This window comes from Lytechinus pictus, chromosome 8 (assembly GCF_037042905.1).
Source record: "Lytechinus pictus isolate F3 Inbred chromosome 8, Lp3.0, whole genome shotgun sequence".
NCBI classification, from domain to species: Eukaryota; Metazoa; Echinodermata; class Echinoidea; order Temnopleuroida; family Toxopneustidae; genus Lytechinus; species Lytechinus pictus.
The window spans coordinates 10,344,682-10,368,162 of record NC_087252.1 but is presented as its reverse complement, the minus strand read 5'-3'; the positions used below and the strand labels follow the sequence as shown (position 1 = coordinate 10,368,162).

At 35.3% G+C, this 23,481-nt stretch overlaps 1 protein-coding gene across 1 annotated transcript in view; it reads right to left on the bottom strand.

Annotated features, from left to right (window-relative positions):
* Positions 1-1,013: 1,013 nt before the first annotated feature.
* LOC135154995 (ammonium transporter Rh type A-like) overlaps positions 1,014-23,481 on the bottom strand; it is a 31,450-nt gene continuing 8,982 nt past the window's right edge. Inside the window, exons 2-10 of the mRNA XM_064103265.1 lie at positions 17,776-17,926; positions 17,126-17,270; positions 16,693-16,856; positions 15,981-16,118; positions 15,212-15,345; positions 14,259-14,416; positions 12,236-12,312; positions 7,202-7,270; positions 1,014-3,619 (exon numbers count right to left, since the gene is read on the bottom strand). Of these exons, the coding sequence (XP_063959335.1) occupies positions 3,539-3,619; positions 7,202-7,270; positions 12,236-12,312; positions 14,259-14,416; positions 15,212-15,345; positions 15,981-16,118; positions 16,693-16,856; positions 17,126-17,270; positions 17,776-17,926 (1,117 nt within the window). The 3' untranslated portion in view covers positions 1,014-3,538. The remainder of the gene's footprint in view (positions 3,620-7,201; positions 7,271-12,235; positions 12,313-14,258; positions 14,417-15,211; positions 15,346-15,980; positions 16,119-16,692; positions 16,857-17,125; positions 17,271-17,775; positions 17,927-23,481) is intronic.

Here is a 23,481-nt window from a genome sequence, read left to right as displayed (position 1 = left end):
TGGGGATGGGTGGCGAGAGAGAAAGGTGGGACAAGGGTACGATCTTCAACCCTTTCCCCCACAGCCACTGATGGTAACCAGGTGTGATTAAATTTTATCGTCACGTGACCATAAGTTTGTAGATTATTGCCTGCTGTTATTGGTTTTATACATCTTATCTTTATCACTAACACGTACACCATCATCATCATCATCACCATCATCATCATCATAGTCACCATCATCATCATCATCATCACCATCATCATCACCATCATCATCACCATCATCATTATCATCACCATCATTATCACCATCATCACCATCATCATCATCACCATCATCACCACCACCACCATCATCATCATCATCATCACCATCATCACCATCATCATCATTATCGCCGATCATCCTAGCCATCATTGTTGTATTATACAGAATAAGGTCGATCCTAAGTGGCAATTCTTTCACTGCACACATAATATGTTAATAATTTTCGCAAGTTAGTGCTTTTTAACAGTGTAATTACTTTTAAAAATAACCATCGATATGTTTATGCATTTAATTGAGGTAAAGACCTTTCGTATATATGTGATATATTTGAATCTGTTTAATCGAGTGATTTCTGTATAATATCTACTTTTCAAATCAAGTTGGTGTTTTCATTGGAAGTGTAATGCATTCATACGTTTAATTTTTATTCATCATTATTGAAAATGATATTTTGCTATAATCTCACTCGTCGTCTTTGTATTGTGTACCAAATTATGTAATCATTCGTTGTTGAATGTTAACCTGGAAGGAAATAAATGCTTATTAGAATTGAAAATAGTTCGGCGATCTTGTCTCTGTGCATTGAACATCCGCTTTAAGTCTTTAAGTACGCTTTAAGTGTGGGATGATTATTTTTTGGGGAAAATATACCGAGTACACAAAACAACCCCCAAAAATTAATGAAGTTGTGTATAAAAAATAGGATTTCACAATAACATCAGAACTCGACTCTTTTCAAGAAGAAGGCAATAACATGACAGTTAAAAAGGTAAATATTGTATATGTTTTATTGCTTGTATACAATAAGCCATTTATCAAAACTCCAGTTGCATATATTTTTATAAACAAGGGTAATATCAAGAAAAAAATACCAAAATACATAGAATACACAAAAAATATACATATTCACAGTAAGCAGCCACTATTTAGCAAGAAAATAGTAAAAATGTGACAATATGTGATTCGAGTACTTTCTGACACCCCCACAACACAGGACGTCGAAGATATCCCATGCAGTAGAAAAGGACTTAATTTTTTTTCTTTATCTATCATGTCTATCGTCTCATGAAAGAATCTAACAATGTATTGAAGATGTATTACTGATTGAAAAAAAATATTGAGCTGCCAGATTCGATGACATTATTTCATGAGTAAGCGCCCTTTTACGGAAGTTTCAATAAAAGCGTACAGAAATTACACCACTAATTACAGTGTGTATAGAATCATGCAAACGTTTCCAACGATTAATCAAACTTGTTACGAACTTGACACATACATGACATAGCACACGTGTTAAACATTTGTTTTGATGATATAATCAATGGATTCACAGACCAAATTAATTAAATGGTTGCAATATCATTGTCGGATATTTGAAGAGTGGGTATATATACACCGATTGATGATAAATCGATCTCAGTTGATAAAGATTTGTTACCCATTTCTTATCCCAGGCTTTTACCACGTTGAAATTGGGAGTCGATTCTTTGCCCCTCCCCCAAAATAACAATAATTAAAAGAATAAGAAGATATACCAGCAGTAAAAGATTAAAGCTCGCACACATGATAAAAGGCACTTTGGAAGTATATATCATTTCAGTTAATAACTCCTCAAACATGATATTTTATAATGTACTACCAAATGGACACACATGCTGTACCCCTGAGTGTAGCATCAACAAGAAAATATCAATTTAGAAACAGGCAAACATACAAATGTCTAATTTTAACCGTACTTCATTTGTAGTTTCATATAATGGTACAATATATACGATATACATCAAACGTATAAAAAGTACAAATCAAAGGCTAAATATTGATGTTATTTGAATATCTGAATTGATTTGTTAGTAAATAATATACAATTTTGAAAAATTAATCCCTGCTGGAAAAAAACACAGTGTGATCACAGTGGACTATGTGAAAATATTATTCACATTGTTAAAATGCTCAAATTCCAACGCTGTGAAAATATTTTCACACTGTGGACACCTCGACAGTGTGACTGTTCAAAGCGTGTTCACATGGTCTACTGTGCTCAAATTTAAGAGTGTAAAGGTGATTTCACATTGTGTTCCACACTGTGACACACACTGTGGGGCGCTGTGTTCTTACCAGTAGGGTTATTTCATACGTCACACGCTTATCATGGAATAATTCACTCTTCCACTTAACATGCCTAATGATACAGCCACACCAACGAATACGACTCCACACCGACCGATACTGTCATCGAAAATAACGCAATATATATGGTCTGACTGGAATCGGTTTCACCGCAGTGACTGGCATAACCAACATTGGGTAATTAATGAGAAAATCACAATTACAGTATCCGATAGACCTTAAGCATATGACGTCATAATTTCATAGCGCCCTCCTTCAGAGGATATAGGAATACGCGTAAACGGAGTTGTCAGAAACGCGCTAGCTGCAGATCACTAATGTGCAAGTTGCTTCAGCCTCTGAGATGGTGGCTCGATGTCGTCAATGCACAAGGTCTACTATTGGAGTGTTCATATAAATTTCTGATAATAATGTATCTTCAAAACTCAATGGTTAATATAACAAGGTGTGAATCTATTCTAAGTATGGATTCTAATTCATATGCAAATGAGCATCGCGCTCATTTGTTGATACAAAAACTCTAATCGGTCTGTCGGTGCGGCTACACAACTAATAAAAACATTGTGCAAACTATATACAAAAGTGCAATAGATAAAAAACACACCACCAATTTATCCTATAAGAAAACAATCTGTAACTCGTATCAGCCGGATTTCAAGACTTAATATCAGATCCAGTTGTTAATCTATGTCTATCCATGCTAAATATCTAGAAATTGTCACTAAAACGAGAGCCAATCTTTATTTTTGGCATATATATTTGGCGGCCGGTGCAGCTGCGGTGCGTTTATCTCGCACGCCCAATAGACAAATTAAGACGAATAAAAGTTGTTCTGCGCAAGCGCATAACAATAATTAACGCGGTAAAGAATTGTATCGCAATTCTAAAGCTACATAATTATCGACAACTTCAGCAACAAAACTTTTTTTTTAATTCTTTGAATTTAGTCCTCTGATGTATTCATTTCAGAATAATAATAATAATAAAAAAATAATGCTTTCTAGAGGCTGGAAAAGTACTTAGTCAAAGTGGAGTGACTGTTGAGGCTTCATTATTAACATCGAAAAAATGACTCAATATCGCCATTTCGGTCTTCCGGAATGATGATGCCACATTGCTCGCCAAGGAAGACATCAGTGGACTAAAAAGTAAGTACAGTTTACACTTGAGCTTCTCCCTCCTGCTTGCCATTTTTGGTGTAGGTTTCCGTGTGTGGGGTGCCCTCTTCGGCCTCTACCTCCTGCAGAAGGAAATAATAATGTAATTTAGGCTTTAGTCAATAAACAGCAGAAACGATGTAATCATTTGATAAATACCCCAAATAATAAGAGACACCTTGGGTGTACGGAGCGAGGAAGGGGAGGGGGAAGGGGTAAAATTCTAGATATTTTCAAATTTCAAAAAAATGTTATGCCTCAGATATCTAACCAGATACAATTTTAAATGAAAACACCCCTAAAAAATAGTTCTTTAGATTTTTAATATCCACTCCCCTTCTGGAAAAAAAAAGTCTGCGTATGACTACGAAAACCAAATATTAATGGGGGAAAACTAAAATAAAAAAGATGAATTCTTAAGACGCATAAGCCTATGGTGACTTAGACAAATGCTTTCCAAATACAATTAAGCCTGTAACATATATTAATTAAAGCCAACACACGTTTTCATACAGAAGAATAGGTGGGTACGACAGATCGAAAGACAATGTGCACTGCAACCAAAAAAATATATATATAAATAAATAAAAAATGTTAAAATGAAAATATTACACAAATCTAATCTTACTAGAGAACTATACCGAGGGGTTTGGAAAATACCAAAATCACTCGACACTAATGAGGTGTCAATTTTTCACTTGTGTGATTCTGCATGGTTGATGTGAATAATGAAAAGAATAAAGTACACTTTATTCTGACAATTGCCTTAACAATTAGTTTTGGAAACACGTCTTGTAGTAATAATACGAATAGACTGGAAAGGTTTTTATTTGAGTTAGCAAGGAAAGACGCAATATTAACCCTTAGTCAGTGGAAGGGGGGGGGGACTGATTCAGCCCATTCAGTATACTTTTCTAGGTCTTTAAGGGTTAATATGGATTAGGGAATGGTTCTGAAAATGAACATCCAAAACCTCAATAAAATAGATGACCAATAACTGCAGGACAGAAATTTTCAAGTACAGATGGGAGAAAAATGAAAAAAACAAACAAAACATGCAATGAATATGAGTAGAATAGCATTGGGTTTATGAAGAATGATATAAGCGTTTAACATCAGCTTTCATTTCCTCTTTTCTAAAACCTAAACTTTGAAGCCCTTTTTACATTCATATTAGGTAAATTGCCCCGCCGCTGCTTAGTAAAAAGAAAATTGATTTTAACATTATTTTAATTAATTACTACTCTCTAAACTTGAACTAATTTATTGTTCTACAATATTGTAATTAATAATTCTATATGATAAAATGTTATTCAATATTTAATGATGAATGTAAGAATAAAGTCACAATTTCATTATATTACTTCAACAAAGAATAGAAACAACTGCATCTTCACAAACAACCATAACATTGGTACTAATATCATTATAGTGCGCCAGTATACTATGACTTATGGAGTCAAGGCGCATGCGCCAATATGCATACATGTGCGCAGTAAAAACAAAACAAAACAAGAAATCGGCCTACACACATACACAACACGCACACACACACACAAACAAAATAAAGAGCATTAAGCAAGAATGTATTTTTTTTTCAAATAGAAGATTATAATTTTGAATCCTTTTATCCATCGAAGAATCATAACCTATAAACTCCATTAAGAAGCTATTATTACAAATCTATAAATCTCGCTCATTATAATAGCAAAATATTGCACACCCTTAAAAGGGAATGGCGGAAGCACCCAATCTATTAGAGAATATTTGTTCAACCGCAAAAATTGCAAATATCAACCAAAATTCTAATAGGTTATAACCAATACATGGTTTAATTTGGACATTTTTGTCGGTCGCACTGACGTACACATGAGGTGGTGGTACTTGGGGGCCAGGGCCTTCCCAAAAAGTTTCACGACCAAGAGAGAAAAAAGGATAAAACAAGAAAGGCAAAAATGATATCACTGTTCAAAATAGTCAGCCCAAATTTATCACACCATTAGATATAAATTTTCTATTCAAAACGAAAAAATGCTCTCTCCCCTAGCTCGCTCACAATATTTACAAGTTGTCCCCCCAATATTATGTTATGTCTGATCCCCTCACAAAATTGTACTCATTACGCCACTAGTAAGTAGTACACATATTCCTCAACAGATTGGTTACTTCTATCAATAATTATTTGAGATTGCATGAAATTGTGCGTAATAGATTTAAGAGAAGGCCTTGATGATGAATGACAGATTACCTCTCAAAAATTTATTTTGTTTACTGATTTTTCATTTGATGATTTGATGAAGATGATTAGATGCGGACGAATGTGTGTTCATGTTGTAATATGTATCCTAACCTTTATTTCCCCCAAAACATAGTATGATAATATTCATGAAATAAAAATATGAAAATTTACTATTTGATGGACGTGCTTTTGTCAAAATTATGACCATGGCGTGTGAATGAAAACAAAACAAAGCAAACGACAATTATGATAACAATTATACAAATAATGATATTCATTATATTGTTTTTCCCCCGTTAAATGGATGTTATTATAAATTATCACACAGAAAAGTTCCTAGATGACGAAAACGATTTTGATGAGGTCTAGATAATGAGCAAAACAAAGAAAGGTCTTATATCATCAGTGGTTTATCAAATGTATCTGAACTTCAAAATGTGTTCAATTTATGGCCGATAAATACTAATGATAATGCCAAATCAAGAGAAAATTTCCTATAATGTAGCGTTTCAAAACCCCAAGGAAATTTGTACGACGTTTTTTTTTGAAAAGCCGATTTTCACACTTGTCAGTTTACATTCGATCAAACGAGATTTACTTTTATTTTTGGCTATTGACTATATACATATCTTTAATATAGTGAGGTGCGATGCTGCATCTCGCTTAGTTGCGAAGTAGCATCCGCCATTTTGAAGGGGCAGCGTTGAACCATTTCTTCTTAGAGTGCAACAAGTACATGGACTTCCTTTTCAAACGTGTTTTTATAGGATACGGCATAAAAACCCATACCACTGCACACAGTGTCCCGCTACACGTTTTGTTAGTTCATTTACATAAAATTTAGAGTGGGTTTAGCAAATATCAGTTTAAAACTTTTATCTAAGTTAAGGATTATTAATCTTATTGTGGGATATAAACTTGATTGGTCATGGAACTGATGTTGAAATGATATCAATCGGTCACATGCACAAAAAACAATGAAAACATGCCATAAATGCAGAAATTTTGAAAAATCTACGCATTGAACAGAAAAGCAACCCAGGATATGAAGAGCTTAATTTAACCTCGCCTATTATTAGAGCAAAAACAATACAACCACAAAATTACACTAATTAGTTATAATGTATGTCAATGAAGAGGTATTTTAATTTTGATACAGCGGCAGAAATTACATGATGGATATTGATATAGTGCAAGTGCTCTATGTGGAACACACGCATTGTATTACAGACATTATGCATGGACGTCCTCTCGCAGCCATCTGAACCCAGCGTTGATGATGCAGATGGCGCATCTCTGACAAGCCCGTATACGCGTATTCCTATATCCTCTGAGGGAGGGCGCTATGAGATTATGACGTCATATGCATAAGGTCTATGTAATACTGGTATTGGTTTTGAAAGAGTGACATTTTTTTTTTCCATACCGCTGGTGCCCTCTGCTGAACCATATGATATCCAGTAGTTGCATGGCTCGAATCAGCGGCCTCCACCTCCTAGGGAAAAATGCATTTTGTGGGATCTGATGTTAGAAATCTGGTCAGTTTTAAAAAACCAGAATTGTGCTAGAATTTATCTGATGCGGTCATTTTAGTCGGAAACTTAAAGGGGTACTCCAATCTGAAAATAATTTCCTAAATAAATAGGGTTAATTCATCGAGCAAAAACGCAGAAAATTTCATCAATATCTGATGACAAATTACAAATTTATTGAATTTTAAAGTTTAGCAATATTTTGTGAAAACGGTTAATATGTGAACGCTGTCAGGAATATGCAATAGCTGGGCTGATGATGACATGCCCCTACTTTTTCTTATATTATTACATGAAATACTAATTATTCAATATTTTCATACATGTGTGTATGGTATTTCTCCCTAGTTACAAAGCATGTTGCAGCAACAATGATCTTACACAGTTGTCAATTAAGTTTACATATTTGAAAAAAGTAATTTCATATTATCATAAAAATAAAAAGTGGAGATAACACATCAAAGGCTTGTTCATTGCATAATCATGAGGAAATGCAAAGAACTGCTTCACCGAAATAATTCCAAACACTGGAAAGTCATAATTTTGTTATTCATGTTAGTCCTTGCATGTTTTTGATGAAAATTTTATGTTTTTTGTTTGTCTCATTTAAAAATGTTTTTCTGTCTGATACTAGTAATTTATCTGTTCAATAATATATTTTTTTCAGCATGAATTACCCCTTAACAGTTTCATGTCATGCTTATGTTGACTTGCCAAGATATTCGTCATCGAAACTACGACATGTATTTTCTCATGAAGGTTTTTAGAAACCGACAAGACGACATAACTTCCAAAATGTATAACGCCACTTAGACTGTAGAAGACCGTTCTACTTGAGATGGCAGGATATTATATCTAGTCAATACGACTTTAAACCTTTATCAAGTCAAATATTCATCAGTCGGTGTGACGAAAAACAATTTTTTTTACCCAGGCCAACTTCCATAAACTTAGAACGACATCTTTCTATAGTCCTCAAATTGAGGTATTTATTCACAATAACAATAGGCTTTTGAAGATACTTTATGTCGCAAATAAGATTTTACGTTGTGGATTACTTTTAACGCGTTACACGTGATATTTGTATTTACATGTATATTTATTTGGAATTTTATTTGACTTTTCTCTACAAATGGAATTATAGGCTACTTTATTCTCTGTGATATTAATAGTTATATCAAAATGTAATTTAAGGCTATAGATATTTATATCACACACTCGATGGGAGACCACCCATAGTGTTGTTTAGTTCGGTTACACTTCGTAATTCCGAAGGTTCGTAATTCCTAAGGTTCTTTATTCCGAAGGTTCGTAATTCCGAAACACGTAATTGCCTATACCTCGATGTTCGTTAATCCGAAAACGTAAAAGGGTTCGTTAATCCGAACATTTGTGGCGTTATTCCGAGGGTTCGTTATTCCGAAGGTTCGATAATCCGAAAACGAAATAAGGTTCGATGTTCCGAAGGTTCGTTAATCCGAAAACGAAATAAGGTTCGTTGTTCCGAAGGTTCGTTAGTCCGAAAACGAAATAAGGTTAGTTAATCGGTTAGTTTTCGGACTAACGAAACTTCGGAATTACGAACCTCATTTCTTTTTCGGATTAACGAACCTTCGGAATAACGAACCTCATTTCGTTTTCGGACTAACGAACCTTCGGAATTACGAACCTTCTGAAATACGAACCTTCGGAATAACGAACCTTCGGAATATCCGAACCTTCGGAATAACGAAGCTTCGGAATTACGAATGTATGCGGTTTAGTTCAACCCCTTTCAAAAAACCTTCCAAAGAGGGACAATTCTACTGAGTGGCAGCTGCATTTTTTGAAGGAGAGAACTCTACTCACTGAAAACAAATATACTCCATGAACCCAATGTAGTTTTCTTTCTTAAAATTTGAAATTATTGAAAGTTGGTGACAAGAAAAAAAAATGCGTATACCGGAAAGCAGAATTTTATATACCTAAAATTAATAGTGGGTTAGTACTTGAACCATATAAAATAGTATTGAAGGTTAAGCAATGATTTAATACACCAGAAATAACCCTCGTATATCCTGGGTCGTGAATTAAAAAGGGAAACATGGAATAACATGCATTTTTTTCTTGTATTAAAATGAAAAAAAATTCCAGCACACCCCTGAATAAGAAATGCTACCATTCACAGAATAATAATTCTTAAAAATACTTTCACATCATTAAATATCATGCATATACGGCGTCACACTTTTTAAAGCATTTAGGGAGAGTATTAATAGGGACAGGATGGTATTTACTAGACAGTTAATATGTATAGGCTACAACAAGATGGTGACTAGCATACACATCAGTTCCGAATTTACAAACAGCAAAATTATTAAAAACATGTAAAAAAATTATAACATGCTTTTATCTCTTGTATTAAGAATTTACACAATTGAAACTCTAAAATATATTTTCTTTCGTTTTGATTTTTTAAGGTTATTTGATCATGCGTGTACTCATAAATGCATGATGTCACACTTCCGAAGTATTTGCGGGAAGAGCGGCATTAACTGGACAATAAAAGAGGGACAAATGAAGATCGCTAATATAGCTCCTATGTTATAAACATGGAAAAGGAGTATTATGTAAACGCAAGGCATAAGGCGATAAGCGATGTTGTGTCAAGATCTTGCCCACTTGTGGAAATAACCAGAAATATCACGATTTGCGACGGCACGCAACAGAATTGTATCAAAAGTTCATCAGTTGTGGAATAACTGGGATGGAATATAATTTGTCAGAAGAGAGTGTAGCCTATAATCTAGGCGGAGACTGCAGTTATTGTCTTTGCTATTATGCTGAACGCAAGAGATACGTCTGATCTGGCGAAGACTACGCATTTGTGGCTGCGAAGCTTTTTACGCAGCCACAAATGCGTAGTCTTCGCCAGATCAGACGTATATCTTGCGTTCAGCATAACAGCAAAGACAATGACTACAGCCTCCGCCTATATTATAGGCTAAAGAGAGTGTTGCATGTAAACTTTAACGTTGACCTCAAAATGACCTTTGACCTAACTATGTGGTCTCCGACTGCAGCATAACATGCAGGTCTCCTAAGTACATCTACAACCCATGTTTGGTTTAAAAGTGACTTGCGGTTGCGGAGTTGTGTGTCATAGGAGTCCCACACGTAAACTTGAACGTTGACATGAAAGTGACCTTTGACCTTGTACTATGTGACCTGCGATTGCTTCATAGCATGTAGGTCCCCTGAGTACATCTACAATCCAAGTTAGGTTGAAAAGTGACTAATTGTTGCAATAACTTGCAAAGTTATGTGTCATAATGTTTGTGACGGACGGACGACATTTGGATCCCTTTAGTCTCGCCTTTACCTCTGGTGGGCGAGACAAAAATGTGAATACACAATAACAAGTGGGGAGAAAGGGCACAATACTTTTTTTAATAATATTTTTTAAAGGTCAAGTCCACCCCATAAAATTTTTGATTTGACTCAATATAGACAAATCCAACAAATATAACGCTGAAAATGTCATCAAAATCGGATGTAAAATAGGAAAGTTATGACATTTTAAAGTTTCGCTTATTTTTCACAAAATCGTTATATGAACAAGTCAGTGACATGCAAATGAGAGAGTCGATGATATCCCCACTCACTATTTCTTTTGTTTTTTTATTGTTTGAAATATACAATATTTCATTTTTCACAACTTTGACAATAAGGACCAACTTGACTGAACCATAAAATATTTTTTAAATGGTACTTCCACATGTTCAGAGAGGAATAAAACTTTCTTTCACATGACAATGAAGGAAAATTGAAAACATATCATATTTCACATAATAAAATACAAAAGAAATAGTGAGTGGATCACGTCATCAGTCCCCTCATTTGCATACAGATCAGGATATGCATATAACTGTTTTGTGAAATTGAGCGAAATTTTAAAATGTCACAATTTTCTTATTTTACATCCGATTTCGATGAAATATTCAGTGTTGTGCTTGTTGGATTTTTCTCTTTTTATTCAAAAGAACTTTTTGTTGGGTTGGACTTGTCCTTTAATTGAAAATGTTACTGACATATTCAATTAATTTCCATTAGTTTCTTCTACATTAACTACAAACAAGAAATTATCTGTAAAAAAGAATAATAAATATAGGTCATCAACATACATATTCATTTATTTAGCAAAATTGAAAAAGACAAACCAATTTCGCGAATTATCACGTAGTATTTCATACATCTAGCTTTTGTTGATATTTTTGGTTAAAAACATGTTGCAGAATTTTAACATGAATATAGGACTGGATGTTAGACAATATTATGACAATATTATTAAAGAGTAAGATTTCATTTTCTTTCCATTAAGATTCCATGATAATGATCCTTTAGTCTGAAAAGTCCCACTTACGACATCACAGAAATATGGAAGTGCTAAAGAATGAATACAACTCTGTTTAACATTATTATAAAGTCAAGTAATCACTGAAATGATTAAATACTTATAAATAATAAAGGACTTTGCATACATGACTTATACGATAAATCCAGAATGATCTTGACTTTGCACATTTACCATTGTTTATATAGATTTTTTTCAAGTTAGGCGCCTTTAGATTGGCAACGCAAATTACATGCCTATGTGACGCCCAATGTGGCCAAAATACATTTACGCGCATGCACAAGATGGGAAGATGGTGAACTGCGGAATATTATGCCCTTTTATTATTATTTTGTTTTTCTTTTTTTACAGAAGTTGGGTCCCAAATAGAAAGCTACTTGATTGTTAGTTTTGGAAGAATAGGAGTTATGTGTATAAAACATATTCGATTAATCAAACCGTGATAATTTAGCGATAGATGGCTGCACTGCAATATCATTAGGCTATACATATAAACACATAAATAATCAATTTAACAATAGGTGACGATACTGACCTCCCAGAAATATTCATCCTCGAACACTTTCTCATCGCTAAGAGCGTCTAGGCCTGGGACACAGCGGAGAATAAGACCTGTGATTAATGCATAACAATTAATAAAATGGATAAATGAACTAAAAAGGATTAACTAAAATGAATAATAATGAATGACTAAATAAATAAATCAACAGATTACCATCAAAGAAACAAATATATTACATAGTTTATATATTTATCAATGACAAAATTGTGTGTGTAAAAAAGATTAAGAAGATGGAAACAAATCAATTAAATTACGAGAGAAAAGTATAAAAAAAAAACACAGATAATAATACATCATGCAATCTTGAATTTGATATTTTTTTACTGACAGATGAGCTAAATACATATTTATCCGTATATCATTTCGGTACAAAAATAGTAGTAAATAGTAATGTTTTCCAGAAGTGCTTGTATCTGCTGGAGCAAAGCGTATGCCCCTATTTTAATGCCAAATGATAGAGCCAACGGATTCATTTTTTTGCAGAATGTCTATTAGGAATAAAACGATTCCCAGTAATTGCAAATTGTTGTAAGAGGCCCGACTGAATTATTTCATTTGAACACATCCTTTCCCTTTTCATGAAAAAACATGAAATCTTATTAAAAAAAATAAAACAGGGCAGGCCAAACATTCCTAAGTCAGATGTTATCACCTTCAGTATAAGATAGATACACCAGTCGTCAATCATTTCATTTATCACCATTGAAAACATATATTTTACTGCTTAATCGCATCGTTATGACAGAGTGCATAATTTATTCTCAATCAATAAAGTCATACTTTGGAAGAAAGTCAATTTTGGCCGACAATCCACCACTTCATAACTTCCATTAGGTCATGTGTAACTGTACTTTATCATCTCCCAGGGGCGTGGGAGTCCATCAAAAGAAAATAAAATGAAAGAAAAATCAATAGAGTTGATGGCGCGAGGAAACGTTCGGTTATTTTGCCCCTTGTGCGAACTTGTTGGATTAGATTGATCCCCGGGATTGATCAAGTGCAAATAAACAGGAATGATGTAAAGTGCATAAACAGTTAAAGTGTGTCACAATCTTCTCACGTGTATATCACCTGTGAAAATACGTTGGTATTCATTAGCTCAAAGAAAACAGGAAATCAATTCCTATCTGAACTTCAAACTCACGTAAACAAAACAACGTCAAAAGCCACAACAAAAATCCCACATGCGCAGCCACAATGGTTTGGATATCAACTCTCTCAATATCGCTCAGCTATTACCGTAACACAAATGCATAATTTCAATAGCAACTAGAACACTGATGCAAGGTAATTCAGAGGTAGAAGATATACATACGTTTGCCCTGTTCAATAACTAATTTGTGATCCTATCAGGCAATTAAGGCCTAGTCACACCAACGAATCAGACCTTAGCCACTCAGACAAAAGTTATTTCAAAAGGGTGTGTGTGTGTGTGTGAGGGTGTGCGTGTGTCTGCGGGTGTCCATGTGCGTGTGTGATTGAGTTGTCAAAGATGTGTATCAATCAGATATGAATATTTAAGTCAGGGACCGACCTTTAACGACACCATACGAAAGACGTGACCATGCAAGGGTCGAATCTCGAATATCTGCATTAATTTGTAACCAGGATTGCAAGCATATACGTCACAATGCCCAGTTCGTATGACATGATAAATGACAATCCATATTTTATCGTTCGAAATACAAATCTGTAAAATAAATCTGAAATAGAACTACTTCAATTTTTTTCAACTGATCGTTGACCCGGCAGCCGCTGTGCAGCGCCAGATAGACGGTGCTCTATCCCTTAAATTGTTGAACGCCAAAAAGGGTTGCAGCAACTCCCGCGGCCGGGGTTTGAACTACCGATCTCCTGGTTGTGAGACGGACGCTCTACCTACTGAGAAAAGACACCAGTCCTTATAATGATAACTCATCATCATTGGTCAATTTGGATCGGGTTGGTAGGTGTAAATTGAGCATATTGATGATTAAAGTAAATAAAGTTTAAGTACCTGTGAAGAGTCCTGAGACGATGGCTATGGCGAGGGTCATGACTAAGGCTGCAAGCTGCATCAGGGCTTGTTGACCAGCATCGCGGACCTCGATGGGTGCTTTGGCTGTTGAATCTGCTGGGGGATCCTCGAAGCGATCGCCGAAGACATCCGGAAGACTGGAAAAAACACAAAAACAAAGAAACAATATTTGATAGGATTTCCCAATACTTTAACCCTGCTAGAAATAACAAAGTGTCAAGCACTGTGTCGCATAATGATGGAACAAATCGGGAAGTCACCATTATTTCAGCAATTTAAGAGAAGTAATCACAATATGTTCACAATGTCATAGTCCACACAATACCGCTTTGAGCTTTCATCGTAGTTTGTTCTGAAAAAAACAAACAAACATCTTGTTTATGATTGCAAAAGTTGCATAAAATGTCCGGTTTTTTCAGATATGAATAACATATTTCAGGCGCTGGCATTTGTTTGGAAAGATCTCTTTTTCATGAATTTCTACAAATTGTCTATCTTGCCAAGTTGATATATTATGTCAACTTGACAAGATATCATTTCCCGCCATGTCAACTTTTTTGGGGCCGACTTGGCATGGTAAATGTTATGATGCACAATTGCGCACTACATTTCAAGCACATTTATATCGATACACACTGTGAATAAAACAGCAAATTATTTCTTTCCTCATGTCAACATAACAAAGACACTTATTACATATACATTATCATTTTTAGTCGAAGAGGCATAATAACAAACAAGAAAATATCTCGCCACCTGTTCAAGTCGATGGCATTCTAAAGCTTCCGTGGAAGTCTCAGTTGGAAAGCTCACCAAACGAAACGAACTCATTTTCCAATCTTCTCTCACTGCCGCAAGAAATCCCCATAGGCATGATGTAGGTGACCATTGATCGGCCAATAGCCAGATAGCAGAAATTCTCGGATTCTTACCTATCACCATAAACGGCTTCAGAAGCAAGAGCACAAGCAACGATTCCACCAAGTCCTCCTAGGATACCAGGCATGCCATGGAGGTTGTGTACTCCACAGGTATCATGGAGACCAAACTTCTCACAGAGGAATGGCTGCATGGGAGAAAAAAAGAAGATGGATAAAAAATGGCAGATTTTATTGAAGTAATGCTACAGTCACATCAACGAAACCGACTCCCAACCGATCGATGGTATGGCGCTGGAGACAGGTAGTAGACTTGGTCTGTCAGGAGTCAGCGCTCTATAACAATCCTGCACATAAACATTTCGCAAGCATTCATTCCCAGTAGAACCTCATATATCAGGCTTGGCAAGGTGCAATGCAAATTTAATGGAGTAGCAGAAGATACGGGAATAGATGTTTGGAAAGACATTTAACAATAAAAAGAAACAACTAAAGCAATTCCCTGTTAGAACCTCGGATATTATGCTTGGGAAGGTAGAGGGCAAATGCAAAGGAGTAGCAGAAGATACGGGAATAGATGTCTGGAAGGAATTACCTAAGAAACTGGTAAATCATTGACAGGACTGAACATGCTTGCATAGGATAGAGAAATATTGTCCTTGGGGTCACCAGGAGTCGAGAACGACTAGATGGCATTTAACAACAAGTTTCACATCAGCATGTGTTTCCTTTCTGCTTGAAAACAAATCAAAGGGAAAGGGCAGAAGGGTGGGGGGGGGGTAGTTGCCCTCCCCCTAGCGCAGCCAATCAAAATTCGCATTACCTGGATGACTTTGTATCCGAAGGTAGAAAGGACACCAGCGACCACTCCGATAAGGATCGCACCCCATGGCTGGATCATCAAATTGGCAGCAGTTCCAACGGCAACACCTCCGGCGAGAGTAGCATTCTGAACGTGGACCTGGGACCGGGAGAAAAGACAATCAATTTCATGTTATGCACTATTCTGTAAAACTATTTTTCAACAGTTCGAGGACAATTTTCACGTTTTTTCAAACGAATGCATGACAGTAACCTGTCTATTATTTTATAAAGGCCACCCACGAGAAACAGAAAAAGTGGCCTTACAGATGGCCTGTGTATAGGTTAGGTTATCTCTTGTAATAAAAAACGACGATTTTCTTCCAAATATCCCTGTTGATAACAACAGATTTGATGGAAAATTCAAATTCGAATTCAAATAAACAACCACAGTTGAAGTTGTAATGAAATGCAATTATTAATTTGATATTGAATTCGAATTTAAATAAAGCTCGAATAAGTATAATTTGAATTTTGAAATTGGGAAAGAAATGGAAATTGGATTGGAATTTGAAATGAAATTGAATTTAGATTTCGAATTTAATTTGAATGTGGAATAGAATTTGAATATGAAGACGGATTTGGATTTGAAATTGAATTGGAAATGAATTTGAATAATTTGAACTTGAATTTGTGATTGGAATTTGCAATTGCCATAAGAACTCGTTGATTACCATGTCGAACTTTCCTTTCTTGCTGAGCAAACTGGAGATGGCAAACGTGGTGACACAGCATGCAGCGAGGGAGAAGTAGGTGTTGAGGACGGCACGGTGGCGCTGGTCGTCGTCGCCGAGGGCGCTGTTGAAGCTTGGCCAGAATATCCACAGAAATAGGGTTCCTGGAGGTAAATAATTGTTATTAGCAAGAATGGGTGGAGAGGAGATCATGGTTGTGATAAATTTTAAATCTTGTGGATAGGGCAAGTTTTAGCCTCACTCATCTCTCCACAAAAGAAAAAAAAAACGTCTGAACGACATTGTTTCCATCATGCTCTATCCGAGAGTAAAACAAAACAAAAGAAATTAGTGTAAAAATACCATGATTTTTTTATCGTTGTATAACTGAACTTTTTGCTATTATAAATGCGCAATGTCGCAAGAAACGTACCAATCATGGCGAAGAGATCACTGTGATAAACGGCTCCCTCTTTCGGGCTTTCACGACCAGCTTGGCGAGTAACCAATAGGGAGACAGATAGACCAAAGTAAGCCCCAAATGTATGTACGTACATCGATCCACCAATATCGGTAGTCTAATGAAGCAATGAGAAATTTGTATTACAGTTATTAAAACATTTATGCAAATAAATTATTTGTGTATTTTTTTTGGATCATAAATTGTATCTCTTTCGAAAATACATAAAGAAAATATACCCCCTCCCCTTACTACTTAAGATTAGAGTCACACAATGTATTCACATAGAGGACTTTGTAAGGATGTGATTCACACCGTTAAAATGTTCACATTACCAGTGTGAAAACGATTCCATACTGTGGGTACCTCTACAATATGAGTGTTCCCAGTGTGATCACATGGTTGACTTAAGAAAAAAGATATACATTATTTTAACACTATTTGTTAATTCTCAACTAAGGGTCCGAGCATCATTTTAACACTGACTAGAGCCATTCTTAATAGTAGTCTTTTTGTTGCAGTGCATCACTGAGATCTGATTTCTTAATTTTCAACTTTCATTTTTTACAAGATGACAGTACAGGTAATATATTATATTTACATAATAAGTGACATAAACTTACACCAAGATATTCGACGGCAATGAACTCGTTGACGAGGGAGAAGATGACCTCGAAGAAGGCCATCAGGATAAGCTGAAGAGGGGATGTCTTGCCCAACACAGCACCAAACGAAATCAGGATTGTGGCTGAGGTGAAATCAGCCAAAAGCATCCTACAAAAAAAGAAAAAAAAGTTTAGGACTATCTAGAAACATACTGACAATAAACCATTAACGAAAGTGTATAGGTATAATGTTTATGAACAGCTCGAAATAATTATAGGATAATTTTTTTTTCGATGATAGATCCTAAAATGGCAGAATTTATTATTTTTGTCGGATTGCAAACCGAGCACGAAAATCAAGAAGAAGGTTGAGATGATGGATTAGGAGGAGAAGGAGAAGAAGAAGGAGGATGAGATGATGGATTAGGAGGAGAAGAAGGAGAAGAATGAGAAGGAAGGAGAAGAAGAAGTAGAAGAAGGAGAAGAAGAAGGAGGAGGAGGAGGAGCAGAAGAAGAAGAAGACAAGAAGGAGAAGAAGAAGGAGGAGAAGAAGAAGGGGAAAGAGAAGCAGGAGGATGATAATAAGACGAATTAGGAAGGTAGGAGTACACTGTTTGAAAAAACCCTGATTTTACAGAAAAGAAGAAGATTTTGCAGAAAGCAATAACAGAACCATTCTGTAAATTCATAAAACAGGATTTTTCTGCAATTTAACAGAACAGGTCTGTTTAAACAAGGGGAAAAGGGTGTTTTGTTTAAAGAAATTTGTAAGGTTCCATACACCAAATACCAATTTCCTGTAAGATTACGCAATCTGGTAAGATTACAGGTGTTCTCGAGACTCTGCTGCAGGAACTTCTTTCATTTTAAGGATAATTTTCTAATAGTCTGACAGTGTAGGATGAGGAGGATGGGGGAGGGGGGGGGGGTTTCAGGAGGCTGAATAAGAAGAAGATGAGTGAAAGATGATCTTATTGCAGATAATCGTCGGAGTTTACTGCTTGACTTCCGCAATGTCAGGACTGCTGTACACCTGATACACGAAATAGGTTAATTTGTCGAACCATGGACCTACTAGACCTACTAGTAGGTCCATGGTCGAACCAATATGTACGTAATAATTGCTTATGAGAACGCGACACACAAGTATTATTTCGTAAAATTTGCAACCAATTCCATGACTGAGAAAAAAGGCTTTATGACTTGAACAGTGGCAACACTCTTAAGGACTTTATGAAAACCAAAGAGATGTTGAAAAATGCCGGTTTGAATTCTCAAAAATTATTATAAAATCATCTAAACATCTTTGTGTTGGCTCGCCCGCTTTACTTTCTTGCTTTGCTCTCTAGGAATCTATCCCAAATTATTGCATGATATGTAGACTTAACTCCTTCGAAATTGTCGCCTCATAACATATCTGATTAATAACATTATCTAAATTATATCATCAATATCATTAGACCTATTAGTATCGTTCGCACCATTACTTTGACTTGCCTTAACTTGAGTTTTGTATTCGTACATTATATGTCATTACCTATACTTTCCATAAGGTTCCCAACTAATTTCATTATGTTGATATATTTCGCCTTTACTTTTTATTGTTATCATTTAGAATTTGGAATTAAGTATTTTTTCATCAATCAATCATCATTTTCTGCATTAATCAGGCCTAACATCCGTGAAATCTCTCATTTCGAAATTCGATATCGGTTACTTTAGGACAAAGCTAGATCTGCACGTAATAATTATTGTCCTTTTGACAGATTTCCTTGATTTACCTGGCCTTTTCAGTGTAAGAGTGCGGAAAATAGATCAGTGGCCGTGAGCGGTTATTAAAAAGTATAAACCGGTCAGTTTGTTATATCATAAGTGTTACGCCTGATCATTCTATGAAAGATTGAGAACGTGGCTAATAATCCAATGGTGTTGTATATAACATGGAAATCTGGGACAGATACCAGGAAAGGTCGCCTATCATTCCGATACGGCATATGCGATGCCTTTGTTAAACAAATTATTTGCAAATCTATTTCATTTAAAGGTAAAGGTTCAGCTGCATTGTAAATAATACTCGGGTATGGTTTTCCATTTCAGTTTTGTTCACTTCATTTATTAAAACAAGAATACAAATCTATATAAAGTACAAAACATAATATAACTGGTTAGGACCAACGAGTAGCCGGAGCTAATGTAAGTTGGCCCTTTACATAAGATACATAACAACATAATACAAAATGAGGATAAATATGAATATATAGAAACAAGTAATATATAAATAAATACAAACACTTTTCAAACAATCACACACACTCGGACCCATCACACAAATACTCTTCCACGCACACGCAACAAATATCCTATATTTCGTTAAGTATATTTTACACTTATTTTTTAATCGAGATAGTGTACTTTCAGACCCCTTAACTCGAGTGAAGGGTTGTTCCAGCCACCTGCTAGACGTAACCTTCATAAAGTGAGTCATGGACGTGTTGCTTCAAGTAGTGACCTTAACAGAAATACTGGTCAGCCAATAGATCTGGGATTTGTTTACAAAATCGTAGCACTTAATCACCTAGTTGATTGATATGATCGGATTGCACGTAAGGATCAATGTTATTAATTGTGAAAAAAATCAGGGGTTCGTTTAAAAAACATGTTATAGCAACAAATCTACAATAATAGTTAAAAGCTACTAAAATCCTTCAATCTGATTGGCTGTTAGTAAATTTGTTATAGAAATTGTGAATTTGTTATTTCAATAAGTCTTTATGAAACGGGACCCATACATACGATAATTCAATATGTTGCAAGGGCAATGATTATGCACGATCTGACATGCTATCAGTTGTAATCGCCTTTTATTGTGACGGTGATAGCAGCATTTCTTCAATTTGACCAGCATACATCACATGGTTGCCAGCTCCATGGAATATTAATGAGATGTGTTCTGATGTTAATTCAGGGTTATCATCCCGATTGAATGACTGAGCGAAAAACTTTTGTTAACGCGCTTTGTCTCGCAAAAAAACATTTGGATCAGCCGTTTGGTTATTCAAATTGTAGTATTATATCTGATTAATAATATTCTGTAACGGTTGGCATCTCTGCTAATACATCTTTCCCATTGTTTTGCGATCCGCTACATTGAACAATTTGAACCTTTCAAAATTTCTCTACAAAAAAACAATACTATTGCGGCGACTGATCTGATACATTAAAAAAAAACAAGTTTGCACATTGGTATTCATAATGCATATAGCATTTTCATTTATTTGATGTACGATAAAACATCAATGTGGATAAAATGCCTAAATAGCTCAAGGGCCGTGCTGGGAATCGAACCCCCCAATCCTCTGATCTCAAATCAAGCGCCTTAGACATGTTAGACCACCCGGCCACGGCATCTCCACTGATGAGCCATTCTTGGCCACGTGTGTGATCGAAATGACTTTAATTAGTTATAAATCTTTAAAAAAATAGATACCGGTATATATTTAGTAATTCAAAGGTCAGCCATCATGTGGGAAATATTTTTGCTGCATGCCTCCAATATTCAGCTTCAAGGTCAGACATTAAAAACAGTGGGTCACGTGTGTGACTTCACACAGAAGCGTGCATTTTGAATGTTTAATTTCATTTTGAAATTCCTGTGAATCATTATTAGTTTTAATCTCTAAAATGTTTAGATTTATAACTGATTAAAGTCAAGATTTGTCATGATTTCAGTCACACACGTGACCAAGAACGGTTTCAATCTTGGCGCGAATAGTGACCGTGGGAACAAGGGTATAAAACCTCGTTCCTATGCACTGTAAAAACTCTGGTGTTGATTTAACACCAGCCCGGAATCTATATACGTCCACCCCAGAGAAGTGTTAACACCAGTTTCGTTTTGGTCTAACACCAGATAGGTGTTTATACAACACCAATTAGTATTAAAACAGCATCGGTTTGATTCCAAACTGGTGTTGTTTCAATACTTCTCTGGTGTGGACATAGATTCCGGGCTGGTGTTAAATCAACACCGGAGTTTTTGCAGTGTGCCTACTGTCATGCAATCCGTTACAAACGCCAGCATTGAACCATTTGACTAATTCAAACTTTTCTACGAAATCTATTACTATTAATATGATTGCCACAATTTATCTGACACGGTCTGATTGCATTAAAATAACTATCGCAAAAAAACCCCCACAACTTATACTTATACAAACTCCCCGGAAAACCCCTGTCAAATTGTTTTCATCTGGAATGAGTACGCCGTCAAAATATCTAGGTCATCTCTATTCCCATTCATTTCAAATCATAGGAGTGTTTCATGAGACTAATATTCAGTGATTTCCACTGGCAAAGTCGGTCTGGGCCAATCAGGTACTAAGGATTTCAATACCTTGCAACAATAGTCAATGAAAATCACCTCCGATTTCGCTTCATGAAATGCTTCCCCATATCGCAAATGAAGTGATTGATCCAAAGGGAATTCCATAAAATGGCCAGAAAAGCAACAGGAAAGAAAAATATGTGGTAATTAATCAAACAGGGAAGGCTTTAGCAGCTAGTCGTAATCCATGTTTACAGTACAACAACATCTTAGTATTGACCCAAATATGTCAAATATGATATGCATTTTGACGCGGTTGTACAATGGACAATCACAATTATGAATTCCTGGTATGGCCTAGATTTAATATCCATGTCGTACGAGCAGCCATGCAGTAAAGGAATACATTCGAGCCAAATCAGGGATTTAAAGGGGAAATTTGTTGTAAAAATAGCAAAAAAATATAAAAAATATTGGTAAAGGTTTGAGGAAAATCCATTAAAGATTAAGAAAGTTATTGGAATTTTGAGTTTTGGATTTGTGACGTCATAAATGAGCAGCTGTGACATATGTTATGTAATATAAAATGCATAAATTTCAATATTTAATGGTTCGTGATGACTTATCTTTATTTTCTTGTTAAGAACAGGTTTTAAATGATTTGTTCATTGATATAATGAAGCTACAGTAAAAACCATTTTAAATTTTCGGAGAAAGTAACATTTCATTATTTTTTTTTTACCATTAAAGGACATGTCCACCCCAACAAAGAGTTGATTTAAATAAAAAAAGAAAAATCCAACAAGCATAACACTGAAAATTTCATCGAAATCGGATGTAAACTAAGAAAGTTATGACATTTTAAAGTTTTGCTTAATGTCACAAAACAGTTATATGCACATCCTGGTGGGTATGCAAATGAGGAGACTGATGACGTCATCCACTCACTATTTCTTTTGTATTTTTTTTATGAAATAGGGAATATTCTATTTTTCTCCTCATTGTCGAGTGAAACAACGATTAATTCCTCCCTGAACATGTGGAATGAGCATTGATTAATAATATATGATTCAGTCAAGTTGGTCGTAATTGTCAAATCTATAAAAAATGAAATTTTGTATAATTTAAACAATAAAAAACAGAAGAAATAGTGAGTGAGGGACATCATCGACTGTCTCATTTGTGTTCTGCATATCACTGTTTTGTGAAAAATAAGCAAAACTTTAAAATGTCATAACTTTCTTATTAACATCCAATTTTGATGAAATTTTCAGCATTTTGCAAGTTTGATTTTTCTCTATTTATTCAAATCAACATTTTTCTGGGGTGGGCTTGACCTTTAAATATGTAAGAAAGCTGCTCGCATATGACGTCACAAATCAAATGAATAAAATTCTAAT